This window comes from Festucalex cinctus, chromosome 7, assembly GCF_051991245.1.
Source record: "Festucalex cinctus isolate MCC-2025b chromosome 7, RoL_Fcin_1.0, whole genome shotgun sequence".
NCBI classification, from domain to species: domain Eukaryota; kingdom Metazoa; phylum Chordata; class Actinopteri; order Syngnathiformes; family Syngnathidae; genus Festucalex; species Festucalex cinctus.
Genome location: NC_135417.1, coordinates 19,802,559 through 19,815,700, shown reverse-complemented (window position 1 = coordinate 19,815,700; position 13,142 = coordinate 19,802,559). Strand labels below are relative to the sequence as shown.

The 13,142-nt window shown below is 38.2% G+C and overlaps 1 protein-coding gene and 2 long non-coding RNA genes across 5 annotated transcripts in view; 2 read left to right on the top strand and 1 right to left on the bottom strand.

The window, feature by feature from the left end:
* The first annotated feature begins 2,179 nt into the window (after positions 1–2,179).
* Positions 2,180–3,521, top strand: LOC144022461 (uncharacterized). The gene is made up of 3 exons (XR_013284331.1): positions 2,180–2,454; positions 2,895–3,125; positions 3,397–3,521. It is a non-coding gene; the product is annotated as an uncharacterized LOC144022461 (long non-coding RNA).
* Positions 3,522–3,963: 442 nt separating this feature from the next.
* On the bottom strand, positions 3,964–5,149 carry LOC144022462 (uncharacterized). Its single transcript, XR_013284332.1, has 3 exons — positions 4,772–5,149; positions 4,316–4,402; positions 3,964–4,234 (listed from the first exon to the last, which is right to left on the bottom strand). It is a non-coding gene; the product is annotated as an uncharacterized LOC144022462 (long non-coding RNA).
* A 1,433-nt stretch (positions 5,150–6,582) lies between these two features.
* The window catches only part of LOC144022644 (antizyme inhibitor 1-like), an 11,922-nt gene continuing 5,362 nt past the window's right edge, over positions 6,583–13,142 (top strand). The window contains exons 1-5 of one of the 3 annotated variants that reach the window (XM_077527615.1): positions 6,583–6,808; positions 8,589–8,710; positions 10,165–10,385; positions 10,524–10,697; positions 11,653–11,825. In XM_077527615.1, coding sequence (XP_077383741.1) covers positions 10,284–10,385; positions 10,524–10,697; positions 11,653–11,825 — 449 coding nt within the window. In that variant the 5' untranslated portion in view covers positions 6,583–6,808; positions 8,589–8,710; positions 10,165–10,283. Of the gene's footprint in view, positions 6,809–7,913; positions 8,138–8,307; positions 8,470–8,588; positions 8,711–10,164; positions 10,386–10,523; positions 10,698–11,652; positions 11,826–13,142 lie in introns of those variants that run through there. The other 2 variants (XM_077527613.1, XM_077527614.1) reach the window with 2 other exon arrangements.

The following is a 13,142-nucleotide window of genomic DNA, read 5'->3' as shown; positions in this document are numbered from 1 at the left end:
GATTTTAAGCTTGCTGATAACCACTAGCTCTCTTCTTTCTTTTTTATTTTTAAGTTTGTATTTTCTTTTGTTATTCTTTTGGGAATATTCCTTATACTCTTGTCTGCTACTTTTTCTGTGTAACAATGTACCATATGTTCTGTACATTAAAAAAAATAAAAGAAATCTTTGTATACTCCATGTTATGCAGATTAATTATAGGCTAAAATAATAAATTCATTTTCATCCATTCATCCCCATGCAAATACCCTATGTATTTGAGAGATTCAAAGTCAACAACTTGTTACAACTATTACTATCATATGCATGTTGACATTCGCTTTTCAGCTTGAAATTTGTTGAATTTTATGAAGTGGCTATGAAGCCATAAAGAAAAAGGGAAACAAACAAAAAAGCAAAATATTGCCAAAGATTCTAAAATTGTGGGAATTATTTTTTTCCCTGCAAATGAGACATTAACTAAATTCCTTGAAATACAAGAAACAATAAGGCCTCCACCCCAGACTTCAGGGCCAGTCAACATTCCAAGTGCATTATTAATGTATCAGAAAATTAGACAAACACTCTTGGATGCCAAGTCAGCAGCATTTGAGTTTGTCAAGATACTAAATTTAGAAAGGCCGCCTCAGGTTTCCTGACTTTGGGTGTCTCCAGTACATAGTCAAAGGAAAACGCCCCCCAATGGGACATGTTTATAGTTCAGTGGGTCTGGGGTTCATTGTTTGGGACACAATGCTTGGTCTGCCTGGAGCCAACCCTCAACATCAAACAGCAGGGTCAGTTTGCCCATGGCTGGCTTAGTTCCAGTCTGCTGGGATGTTATCAAGACTCACACAATCTCAGAAGCTGTAGCAGAAATGAATACTTCTGCTGATAGCATTGTATGAATCTTGTCAGTCAAAAACAGATACAACCCCTGTTTAAGCATGACATAGAGTCCATCCATGGAACTCATGGAATGTTCGTGATGTGTGCATACATATAAACCTTACTGATAATTCAGTGAAATACATGCGTTCTATCTGTAAAATGTGTCTTCATGTTCATGTCCATGTTCCTAAAATGTTATACTGTAAAACGACTCTTCTTGACAGTTAAATACAATTTGAATATGAACAATATAAATATATAACATTTGCCTATAGATAAAAGGTAAATGTTATCTCATGATATGCATTATGAAGTATACAAATAATCAAGTCAACTGTCATTATCTTGACACAGGGGAAATGAGGGTTAACCATTCTTCATTATTCAGATTGTGTTATTGTTGAGGCGCCAGTTTCAGTGTATCTGTCCAACATTTTGATACAATTGTTTAATAAATGTTATGGGAACAGCCCACAGATAAAACTACCGGTAGTCTTTTCAGATGACATTATGTGGAACAAAAGGAGCTACTGCAGACAGCATGCAGGAGAAGCATAATCTGCCTCACAATTGAGTTTTTGGGCTCAAATCTAAGATCAGCTATTCTTACATGGAGTTTGCATGTTGTCCCAATGCTTGCATGGGTTTTACCCAGGTTCTCTGGCTTCTTGTGCACCCTTGATTGACAGGTGATCAGTCCAGGGTGTTTAGTACTTCACCTCTTGCCCAAAGTCGGCTGGGGTAGGCTAGAATTTAGTCTAGTACAGAGAATGAATGGAGAATTGTTATAATTTGAAGTAATTGCAAGTTCAACGCTATATAGGAGGTAAAATGCAGACCTTAATATTTTTAAAAAAACCAATTTGATCCTAAACCTTTCAAGAGACAGTGTGTAGATTTTTTTTTTATTTTTTTTTGCCATCTAGTGGTGGAATGCAACTACCTAAGTTCATAGAGCATACATTTTGAAATATGCAAACCACGGTGCCTCAGAGAGCCCACACTCCGCAAACCTACCACCAATTGCTAAAAAAAATGTAATTGAAACATGTCAGCCTTATGTAAGGTACAGTGCGACCGATGTAATTAGCAATTGCTAGACCTACGGTTATATATATATACTTAATATTTTAAAAAATGTATGTTGATGTGATTTTTGTTTGCATATTATTGAAATAAATAGTGAGTTTCTAAAATAAATGAACATTGGAAATTTGAAAAATTCTACACACTGTAAACATAAAACTGCTACAAGAAATATGAGATTTGATCCAAAATTAGTTATAGGTCGCTTGCACATGTCGTCACTTCCGCCTCGGATTTCTCGTAGTCGCCATGCTGGGTGGCCTCCATTTACGTAGCGATTCGGTCTAACATGTATCTATCACGTTTGTTTTCTGCGTTTAAAATGGTACATTGTTGCTGCATCGTTGGCTGTTCGAACAAAGCCAAGGGGGAAAATGGTCGGTCTTTTTCCCGAATTCCGAAAATAATTAGGAACCAGGGCCTGGAGACAGAGGAGTGCGGACTCCGGAGGGAAGTCGTTACTTTGGGCTCGTGTGTGCAGCGATCACTTTGTGAGCGGTAAGCTTGTTTACCTTTATTTAATGCATGAGGATTAATAACGTTTCGACCGCCCATATATGGGCAAGTTGCTTATGTTTTGGATTCATGAGCAAGCAAGTTCGATAGTACAAGCTGGCTAGCGGACGTTAGCCGAAAGCTAACATCGAACATTTTCACCCAAGTAGTGCCAGTGCAAAGTGTTTACTGCTGAAATTGGATTGATTAGTCTTGGGCTTTTAATGCCGATAACATGTTTTTTGGTGGCAAAATGTAAACTTGGAAAAAAAAGAGACAGAAGGGGCTGATGCAAGAAAACAGACCCCCGGGGGTGATGCAAGAAAACAGACCCCCGGTAGCCTACACATCATGCTAAATAACTTATTCACGGCCACCCTACTGCGGTAAAATAACCAGTCTTTCCATATTTTATTTGTTTATATATTTGTTTATTTTAACAGGTCGCCCTGCGCCCGTTTTTCTGTCCAATCATCCCGACTGGGCTCCAACATTAAAGTTGGGTCCCAAGTTACAACATCTATGTCTCAGCCCAGTCGGTGCCAAGATATGAACGTGCACAGGAGAGACAAGCAAAGAAAAGACGACTCGAAGTGGCAGAGATTGTTGCAGTTATGCAGCCAGATGGCTCCAGTAACCTGTACCCTCAAGTACTGCTGACATCATTGACTCTGGTATGCCACTCAGAATTCATTACATGATATATTGTATGCATGAGTGAATGTATGTGTTTGTTTGTGTGTGTACACGCACCTTATATTTTAGAGACATTTGGAAGTGTTTATAGAAATAAGTATTTGCCTGTAGCAATGTTCATACATTAAAAAATGCAACAAAATGTGTACATTTCTTTTACACTGACAAAAAAACTATACTACTTTACTATATTAAACCTATTACTGGTACCGTATTTTTTTGTGATTTTTTCTTTATTTTTTTCTTTAGGGATCTCATGCCACACCGACTTGATTGCCAATGACATGATGGAAACGAAGGCGAGCATCAAAGCATTGGAGGAGGACAACATGCGACTGTTTGTTTGGCGCTAATAAAGGCAGCGTTTATACAAATTCTATTGTTGGGTTTGTTTACAAAGCTATACATAATACAAATGACAGGATTTGACTCAATGTGCAATATGGTCCCTCTTAAAGTAATGGCATAAATCTCTATTATTTCTAAAAGCACAAAAAATGAAGTGAATAATGATTAGATGTAGTAATTTCAGGGTTAAAAATTGAACTGTTAATTAATGTAGTTTATTTTAGCACAGGTGCCTACCATCCTGAGATGATGGTATGATGTAATGTTGATGGGGTACGCAATGACTTTCATTATGCTATGTACAGAGGAAAAAGTTGCTCTTTTAAATTTGTTTAATGTAAGACAAGTACCAGTACTGTGTTACAGTTTTCCCAATAATCCTTGTTTCACACTTGTCACAAAACCACTGTCCTTTTGGCAGTCTAGATTGGCACACTTCAAGTGATATCATTTGATTTTACAATCTGCTGCAGCACAAAAAACTACTTTATTCCGCATCTTTGAAGTACATGAGCAAGTGGTAGGTGACAGCGGCTGAGCAGGAACACTGGAAGTCCACTGCTGATCTAGTAAATGCTCTCCCGAGCAGTTCAGGTAAGGAGGGGATTTTGGGGGAAAAAAAAACTCTGGCTTTTCCAGCTGGCCAAAACGAGCGATCTGGGTGGACTCGCTCAATCACACTTTGTCCACACCACAAAGTCGCAGAAGTCCGTCCAGTTAAACTCATCTGTGCCTGAATCTGAAAATATTACAAACATTGTAATGAAAATATGAAACATAGAATTAAATAAGAAACTACAAAAAGTAAAGCCATACATACCTGGTAATACTATTGGTGTTGTCGTGACAAGTGATGGGAATTGTTGCCATCTGGCACCAGACAGAAATTGGGTGTTGTGACAGCCTCCTTAACCGTGAGATCATAAGAAAAGCTGTCAGTATGCTCAGTAGTTACCATGAACACGTTTTATTGTACTGGAAACTGAAACTAAAAATACGTCCTCTGAGAGTGGTTAACCTTAACCATTTAGAATAAGTTGATTAAGTAACATGTAACTAGTGAAAGGGTAGCATTAAATTTAATTAAGCCACGGGGAGGCTGTGCATAGTTACTTTTTATTCTTATACGCTCTGCCATATTTGTCTGTTATAAAATTGTTAGAAAAACCACATCAGGTAAACCCAGATGTGCATGTAAACACAATGATAACAGGAAGCCTGAGAACAAATCAACATTTTTGTGTGCAGAATTACCAACACCATGTGGTTTACTTACGTGCAACAACAACAGTTTCTTCTGATGCGATGTTAAAGTTTACACTCTGTATCCACCCGCTTACAAAATAATTGTAAGCCTCCAGGGATTTGTTGGCGTGTTATGGAGCATGTTGTCAACACGAGGTAGTGAAAGATGTCCAGAGAAGTCACATTTGGCCTGCAAGCTTTCCCCGTCAAAAAAAATCACCCTTGGTCAGGACGTAATTAGGATCAATCCCGCCACACAGAGACACCTTCTGCCTGAATCGTTGTTTTTGATCTTCCGGTAAATCGTGAAAATACTGCGAAAATTACATCAGGTTGATAAGCTCTACCGTGTAACTCGCGAGTGTACCTTGTGAACCGGCGGACACCCAATATGGCGCCCGAAGGAAAAACTCCCATGATGCATTACGATGTGCAAGCGACCTATAAGTTTTAGCTACATATATTATACTCATAGTAGATCACATTTATCCAGTAATGTAATATTTAATTTTACCTACTGTAGTTATGTTCGACATCTGAGTTCAGTTTTGTTTTTTGTTTTTTTGTTTTTTTAAACATCTGATTGTCGCTTTGACATAAAAGAAGAATCTCGGAGATGTTGATGATTAGTTGAAAATAAACATGGACAACTTTAATTTAAAGTCACGGTTATACTGTATTAGCCAAAATTTCATTACAATTTTTTTAAGTGTATGTTGATTCTATCTGTCCAATTAATATGTAAGATACACACAAAAAAGTGTAACATTCATAACAAATGATTCACAACTGTGAAGCAAATCTTTTGGCTAGACATTCCCTTGGAATATTTGTCATGCACATGCAGTGAATGTCTCTACACAGCCCTGCTTAATATTCAGACGAGTCAGAGGAAATGTTTGGGCTCCTTTTACTTAGCAACACCTCTTCTGAGAGACTGGAAGACACTATATTCGGTTATGTAAGACCACACAATAAAATAGTTTTAGCTTGTGAGTCACATTCACACCATAAGTTAACTCTACAGTCATAAATGGGAATGTTATGCTTTAAGGTAACTAATCTTAGTTTTTTTTTTTATGATAATTTCTATGATAAGTTTTTATGATTATAACGGAATCATTGATTCCCAATTGTCTTTTAGTCATTCCAGCCAATCTATTAAGGGTTGAGGTAAACTATTTGGAATACAGTGTCTGCAACTAAGAATTCCTGCTGCACAGTGCAGCCACTGAGTCCCCCCCCCACCACACAGTGGGTGGTACACATGGCTTGCATACCCATGGGCTGAGATGGCTATTATGATCCAAACAATGGAAATTAAACATTGTGCGTTACCGGAAGCTGCTTTAGATGCTATGTGTGATTGCATAGACGTATACAGAGTCATATTTAGTGTCAGAGAAACACAAAACATGGAACAGCTTTTGTACTACAGTCCAAGGAAAAGTTGTTACCTCGTCAACTTTTGAAGGTCTTGGAAAATCTTATTCTCATGTGAATTTGGTAATATATAAATGTGAGCATTCCATTGACATCTATTATCTATCATTATAATTTTTCAGTTAATTGCAGTGCAGTAATGTCATGAAATACTTAATGAAATTGACAGATCCTGAGCATATATCCCTAACACCTGTATCGTGTGCGTGCGTGCGCGTGCGTGTGCATGCGCGTGCCAGAATGAGTTCCCTCCAGAGACACTTCTATCTTGTTCAGCAAGTAGTTAAGCTTTCCTTGGCAACCTCAACTTGAGGAGGGACATATGCAAATACAAAACTGTGCTCCTTAAAAAACTACAATGCCTGAGACCTTTGCATGTTCAGGGATCAGGAACTCAACTGAGATACAACAAATGAGTAAAAGTAATTGATTTTGAATTGGCTAAAAATAAATCAATCAATAAATAAATAATGCATACACCCATGTGTTTGGTACTTGGTGGATTAATTCTCTAAAATGCTTCATTCTGATTCCCCGAAAAAAGTCCATCATCTACAAACTTCTTTTGGACAGCATTTTATCTTCATCTATAAGGCATGGAAAACACAATGAAGAAGACTTTAAGGTAATTGGAAAATTTACAAATTTGAATTTGTATTTTACTAAATATATCCATGAAATACTTTGATAATTCTTTTGACATAAAATCACAATTGCAGGAATAAAGCATTCACAATTACGCAATATTGTGAATGTTTTACATTATAAACTATCAACTTTAGAAACTTGTCAAACGTGGGTGTAGTGGTAGAAATATTGTATGAGACTCAACTCAGGTAAATAGTAAAGTCTATAAATTTATGATTTTGAATTAGCATTTTAAAAGATGCAATTTTTTAAATTAATTAATTACTCTGATCGTTCTTTTGCTAGCCTGAATATATACGGTATTAATATATAATCAAATTCCAAATACTAACAATAAAATATAAAACATTGACATTCACAATGTTTATGGCTTGCTATTAAGATGGCTAGTAATAGAGATGTACATATCTAAGTATTAATTTTACCATCAGACTTAATGTTAACACATCAGGCCCTCAATGAAAAAATGCTACTGAATTTGATAGTACAACATATTTACAAATGTATATACAGCAGCAGTCTGATAGAAATATCATATACAGTATTAAACCTATCAATGTAATTATTAATTTAAGAAACTACTACAATGAACAATGGACTGCTTTTTATATAGCGCTTTTAACTACACCATAGAGTTTATGGTGTCCAACACGCTTTACAACTACTACTATTAACAATAATAATAATAATAATAATAATAATAATAATAAATATATTATTATATACATTATATACATAATATATTATTATTGTTGTTATTATTATTAATTTCAACATTCAATATTGCCATTCAGTATTGCCGGCAGATGATTTTATTCATTCTTATTATTATTACTGTTATTTTATTTATTTATTTATGTATTTATTTATTTATTTACTTCGCATCAGAAGCTCTTGTGGCTGTATGTTTCTAAAATGACGTTTTGTTTTGATTAATAAAACAAAACTATTAACTAAATAGACAAACGCATTTTCAATTCGGTTAGTGGTCACGTAGCAATGATTTCACTCAGGTACAACAAAAGTACGTATGCATGATTTTTTATTTTATTTTATTTATTTTTTTACCGGATGTGCAACATCGTTGCCTACTAGCACTTCCGCCACGACTGAGTTTTTTTTTCCCGGTCGGCGCTAAGTGCAGTTATTTGTGCCGACAAAATCGGTCTGGTTTTTACTAATTTGAATCAACTCCAATATCTATGCCGGCAGTATTTATTTTCTCCTTTAGTAATCCCGCCAGTTGTTAAAAATTCCGTCCAAAAGGAAAAAGCGTTCTGTCCCCTCCTTTGGTTTTCCAACGAACGTAAGCAGCTACGCATGTCGGAAGCTAGCTTGTTAGCATGCGTTTGAATGAACCTGGCGTTATGTTTAGTTCTGGTTGCTTGGTGTAGCGTCATTGTGACTAAGACTGTATAAGCTATATGTTACAGCTCGTTCAAAGTATAACGTCTGTCTTGACGTCACGAATAACAAAATATTTCATCCTCACTGTACACACACCCCCTTAAAAAAAAAACTCACGTTTTACTTCCACGCTTGCTGTTAGAAAGAACCGCACTAACGGTATCTTGGGACTTTAGAATGATAATTGAGGTTTCATGAATTGTACAAAGAAAATGGATTATGTGTATTCAGGTAAATTGTATTTTTGTTCTGAAATGTGAGGAGCAAGCGGTTAAGAAAATGGATGGATGGATGGATGGATGTTGCCTACCCTGCCAGTGATTGATCTTTCTTCATCTGTACAACTGCAGGTCTATAATAACTATCCAGAGGATCTAGGGGCGGCTCTGTACCGGGAGCCATTTGACTTCAACGCCGAGCCACCTTGGGATCCTAGCTGATAGTGGAAGAGTTTGCCCAAGGACTCATCCATGTAAGTTGTGAAACTGATTTCATGTTGTTTTGTTGTTGGGAGTCATCTCATGTTTCAAATGTGGGTATCAAAATAGACTTGCAATGTCTCCCAGGATTGTAGTTATTTTAAAAATAGCAAATCAGATCTATATCTTCAGATCAGTTCTATTTTGAGCATTTCTTTAGCAAAAATCAAGCTCTTTTGGTCGATATTTATAGTGCATCCAACTTTCAATATGCATTTTTATTGCTGCAGTTGTCACTGGCCAGTTGTATATGCCACTCTCACAAGGGAAATGTGGAAACAATTAGGCTAAAACTGTTTGAAGGTTTCATTCGGTCTTGGTTGATTTTGGGGGGAGGGGGGACTGTGATGTTAACACTTGTAAACAGCACTTTTATACCAAAGTACAATGTAAATGTGGTAATTCCGCATCTCTGAAATTATGAAATTTTGTACTTTATGTAAATTAACCTCTTTGTAGGTACAGTACAAAATCGCAGTTTTCAGGTAGCAGGGTGATGATGTCATCACTTTTTAAAATCCTCGCTACATTTCAGTTCCGAAAATGCATATTCGGTCATGGAATCGCCGTTGAAGAACTCGCCCTTTTGTCCAATTGTGGTTCGTTTAAAATAATAATAATAATAATATATATGTATATATATATATATATATATATATATATATATATATATATATATATATATATATATATATATATATATATGTTTATATTTTATTTTTTATTTTTTTTCAAAGCATCCAAAGTTCAAGGTAAGGTTCACACCCATAGTCCAGCCCTGGGGTTACTGCATACTTCCAAGGATCATACTTAGATGTGTTTTATGACTCATAAATTATATTCTGACAAGGTTTCAGAACTGTCCGTCAACGACCACTGCATTTTATAACACACCCAATGAATCAGACATTGAAACTGAAAAACAATTAATGGGTCACATCATGATCTACGTTAAGCTTCTGATTGGCTTAGACTGACCTCATTCCCCAATTTATGATTCTGATTGGGTGTTGTTTGGGTTATTTTTAAAGCCTTTTGGTGTCAGTTGTTTTTCTTCTACTTCAGTGTAAATTCTACTCTCCAAAAGGACCGATTATTGCCACCTTTGAATTTGAATATGTCCAGTTGTAGTGGTCTGATTTTAATAAATTAGGTATCATTGTGCAGGATTTTTTTTTTTATTCAAGTACGAGAGCTGCACCAGGATGATACATAAGAAACATCTTACAGTAATTTCAACTAGATCAGTAACTGCAAGATTTTGGATTTATGTAGCAAAACATATAAGCCATGTGACCATAACTAAATTTTTCAGAAGAATATGCATCCTACTCTGCTCAACTCCACTAAACTGGGATTTATGGAGAAAACTGCAAATGAGTCGCACGGCGTCACTGAAAATCCAAAATAGAAATGTCTCATCACTGCTTTTCTGATTCTCTTACAGTTTGTTGCATAAGCCTAGGACCCAGGGGCTCGAGAGAGAGAGAGAGACTGCGAGCAACATCACTTTGGACTAACCATATTTTTTTTTATGCCTGTTGGACACACAACACGGTTGAGAGGATGAAAGGAATCTCAGACGAACCGCATTTCTCAGTGGGCCTTCTGGAAGGCGGTACATCTCTCTGTGATGTGATTGACAATCACATTTATGAACAAACTTTGGTAAATGATCTCACTTTTCCAAACCATATTTATAGATTGCATATGCATCTTTCCAAAAAATGTTTGTTCTGAATTCAGAATACCTTTTTTTTTTAATTTTTTATTTTTCTCTAACTGAGTTGCTTTTTTCTTCCCCAGTCTGAGAAGAAAGCATTCTTTGTTGCAGACCTAGGAGTTATAATGAGACAGCATGTTCGCTGGCGAACACACATGGCCCACATTCGTCCCTTCTATCCTGTCAGGTGCAACAGCAGCCAAGGTGTTATTGAAGTACTGGCTGCTCTTGGCACTGGATTCATATGTAGCAACAAGGTAGTTGGTGCCAAAACATTTTCACAGCAGCATGTTAAATCATTGTCGCTGTTTTGTTCCACAGATACAGTTGACACACTAACGTTTAATCTTTTTCACTGCCAAAAACCTCCAATGTCACAATTTGGTAAATTTCAAATTAGATTTTTTTTTTCCGTTTTTGTTGAAACGCGTTGACAGTCCATATTTAATAAATGACTTTTTTTTTCCTTTTTTTTTTTCTTGAGAGCTCAGTATTGTTCAATCGGCAGTCTTACCGATTCAACATATCATCATTATTGCTCTTCCATCCATCCATTTTCTTGACCGCTTATTCCTCACAAGGGTCGCGGGGGGTGCTGGTGCCTTTCTCAGCTGGCTCTGGGCAGTAGGCAGGGGACACCCTGGACTGGTTGCCAGCCAATCGCAGGGCACTCATTATTGCTCTTTTTTTTTTTTTTTTCTTCATGTGCGCATTTGCGTGTGTGTGTGTGTGTGTGGGTGTGTGCGTGTGAATTTGTGCTCATTAATTCACCTGAGCCCTAACCTGAACCTTAACCGGATGTTTGTGTTCTCGCAAGAGTCGTGAAGTTCAGAAGGTCAGGAGACCAGAGGAAAGATCAAAACACTTTTAACATCACTACAGAGTGCCTCGGATTCTCAGACTCCTTTTCACACAAGCCTTTTCAGCAAGTCTACATTTTTCTGCTTGATTAATTTGACACATATCGACACTATTAATCTGTCCACACGTTATTTTTACGAATTATTGACGCAATTGATGATGGAGTGTTAATGGTTGAACAAACATGACGTTTTTTTGGTCTGAAAAGATTTTGGTTTCTTCCTGACTCCAGTGATTGACTATTAATTCAGGCACATGAATATTGAGTGATCTATTTTGAAGAATGGGGATTGGTACTGTTGGTTTATGAAAGAAATCATAAAGAAACACCACTGTCTGTTCGCATTTCAGTTTGAAGTCGAGCTGGTACAGAGCCATGGAATTTCCTCAGAAGACATCATCTACAGTGGAGTTTGTAAACAGGTTTCCCAAATCAAGTATGCTGCAAAGAATGGCATTGACCTTCTGGTGTGTGATAATGAAGCAGAGCTGCGCAAGATTTCACGCTCCCACCCAAATGCCAAGTAAGTACTATGCAAAGAATGATGAGGATGTTGTTCGGCAAGTGTCATTCGCAAATAGGACTAGATGTTGCAATCCCTTAAGACTTTCCACGCTAATGGAGGCTCTCTTTTCCACTGGATTTACAGAAGATTTATGGTGGGGTGACCTCAATTTAGTTGATTGCCGGGAATCTCGGGCATCACGAGGGTCGTTGGGAGGGCACCCCGCTTCTTCGGTTTTTCGATCACTAGCCCCAGACACCTCAGAGGGCTCGTCAGCATCACCTGGTGTCTCAGGTGTGCCTCCTTCTGCACCGGATCCCCTGCTTCTGTTATTACTGTTTTGCGGCCCAGGTACTGTCTCGCCTCTTCATCCAGAGCCAGCGACTGGATTGCGCTGCAGAATTACAGAGGGAGTTGATGGACTGCCGCACTGCCTGACCTCAGATCCCCTGATCTTTTAACAACAGCCTTGTTGTTGATCTCTCCACAAACCCCCTGCACCCTACCTCGACTGGGTAAACCTTAGTCCTCCATCCACGCTGTTCTGCGTTTGCTGCCAGCTCAGAATATTTTAGGCTCTTCTGCTCATAAACCTCCCCGACAGCGACCTCCCAAGGCATGTTCGCCTGAAAGCAGAGCGAAGGGTGGAGGACCACAACACGAAGTCAGGCATGATACTTGCTGTAGCAATATCGGTAGGGAAGCAAAGCCGTTTGTCCAGGTCCACTTTCATCTTCCAGTCCTATGCCCCGCCAAGTAGTCCAGGATACGAGTTGGCGGCCCGATCTCTGTCTGGTGTTTTGCCTGCGCTCGTATAAGCCATTGAAGGTGTTGATTTGGGAGGTGGAGCAGGTAGAGCATTGATAGAAATCCTTTTGGCATTTAAGGTGCTTGCCAAGCATCTTAAAACCTGCTTGTGCCGCCAGGTGTAACGACCCTGTGACAAGCTTTTCTTGCATCTAACCAGGATGTGTTTGAGGCTGGCTGGAGAGGGACACAGTGGACATGTGGCATCTTCCCCGTACCACTGACTGAGCACATCATGCACAGACCGAATAAGGCTAGGCTTAATATTCATTCGGGCCCACTTGATGTTGTCTTGCAATTTCGCCAGGAGACGTTTAGTGCAGGCCTATGTGGTGGTGAGAGTGGTAAGGTCGTTCATAAATGCTCTGATGGGAGGGAGCCTCAGCTCCGGTGGACAAGGTTGGCCACGGCTTCCGCTATACCGAAGTAGGTGAAAGCGGGCCATAAAAGGTTATGTGGGACAGATCCAAAAGTATTTGCAAGGTCTACAACCACAAATGGAGGTCTTTCCCTTCTTTTCTGACAGAC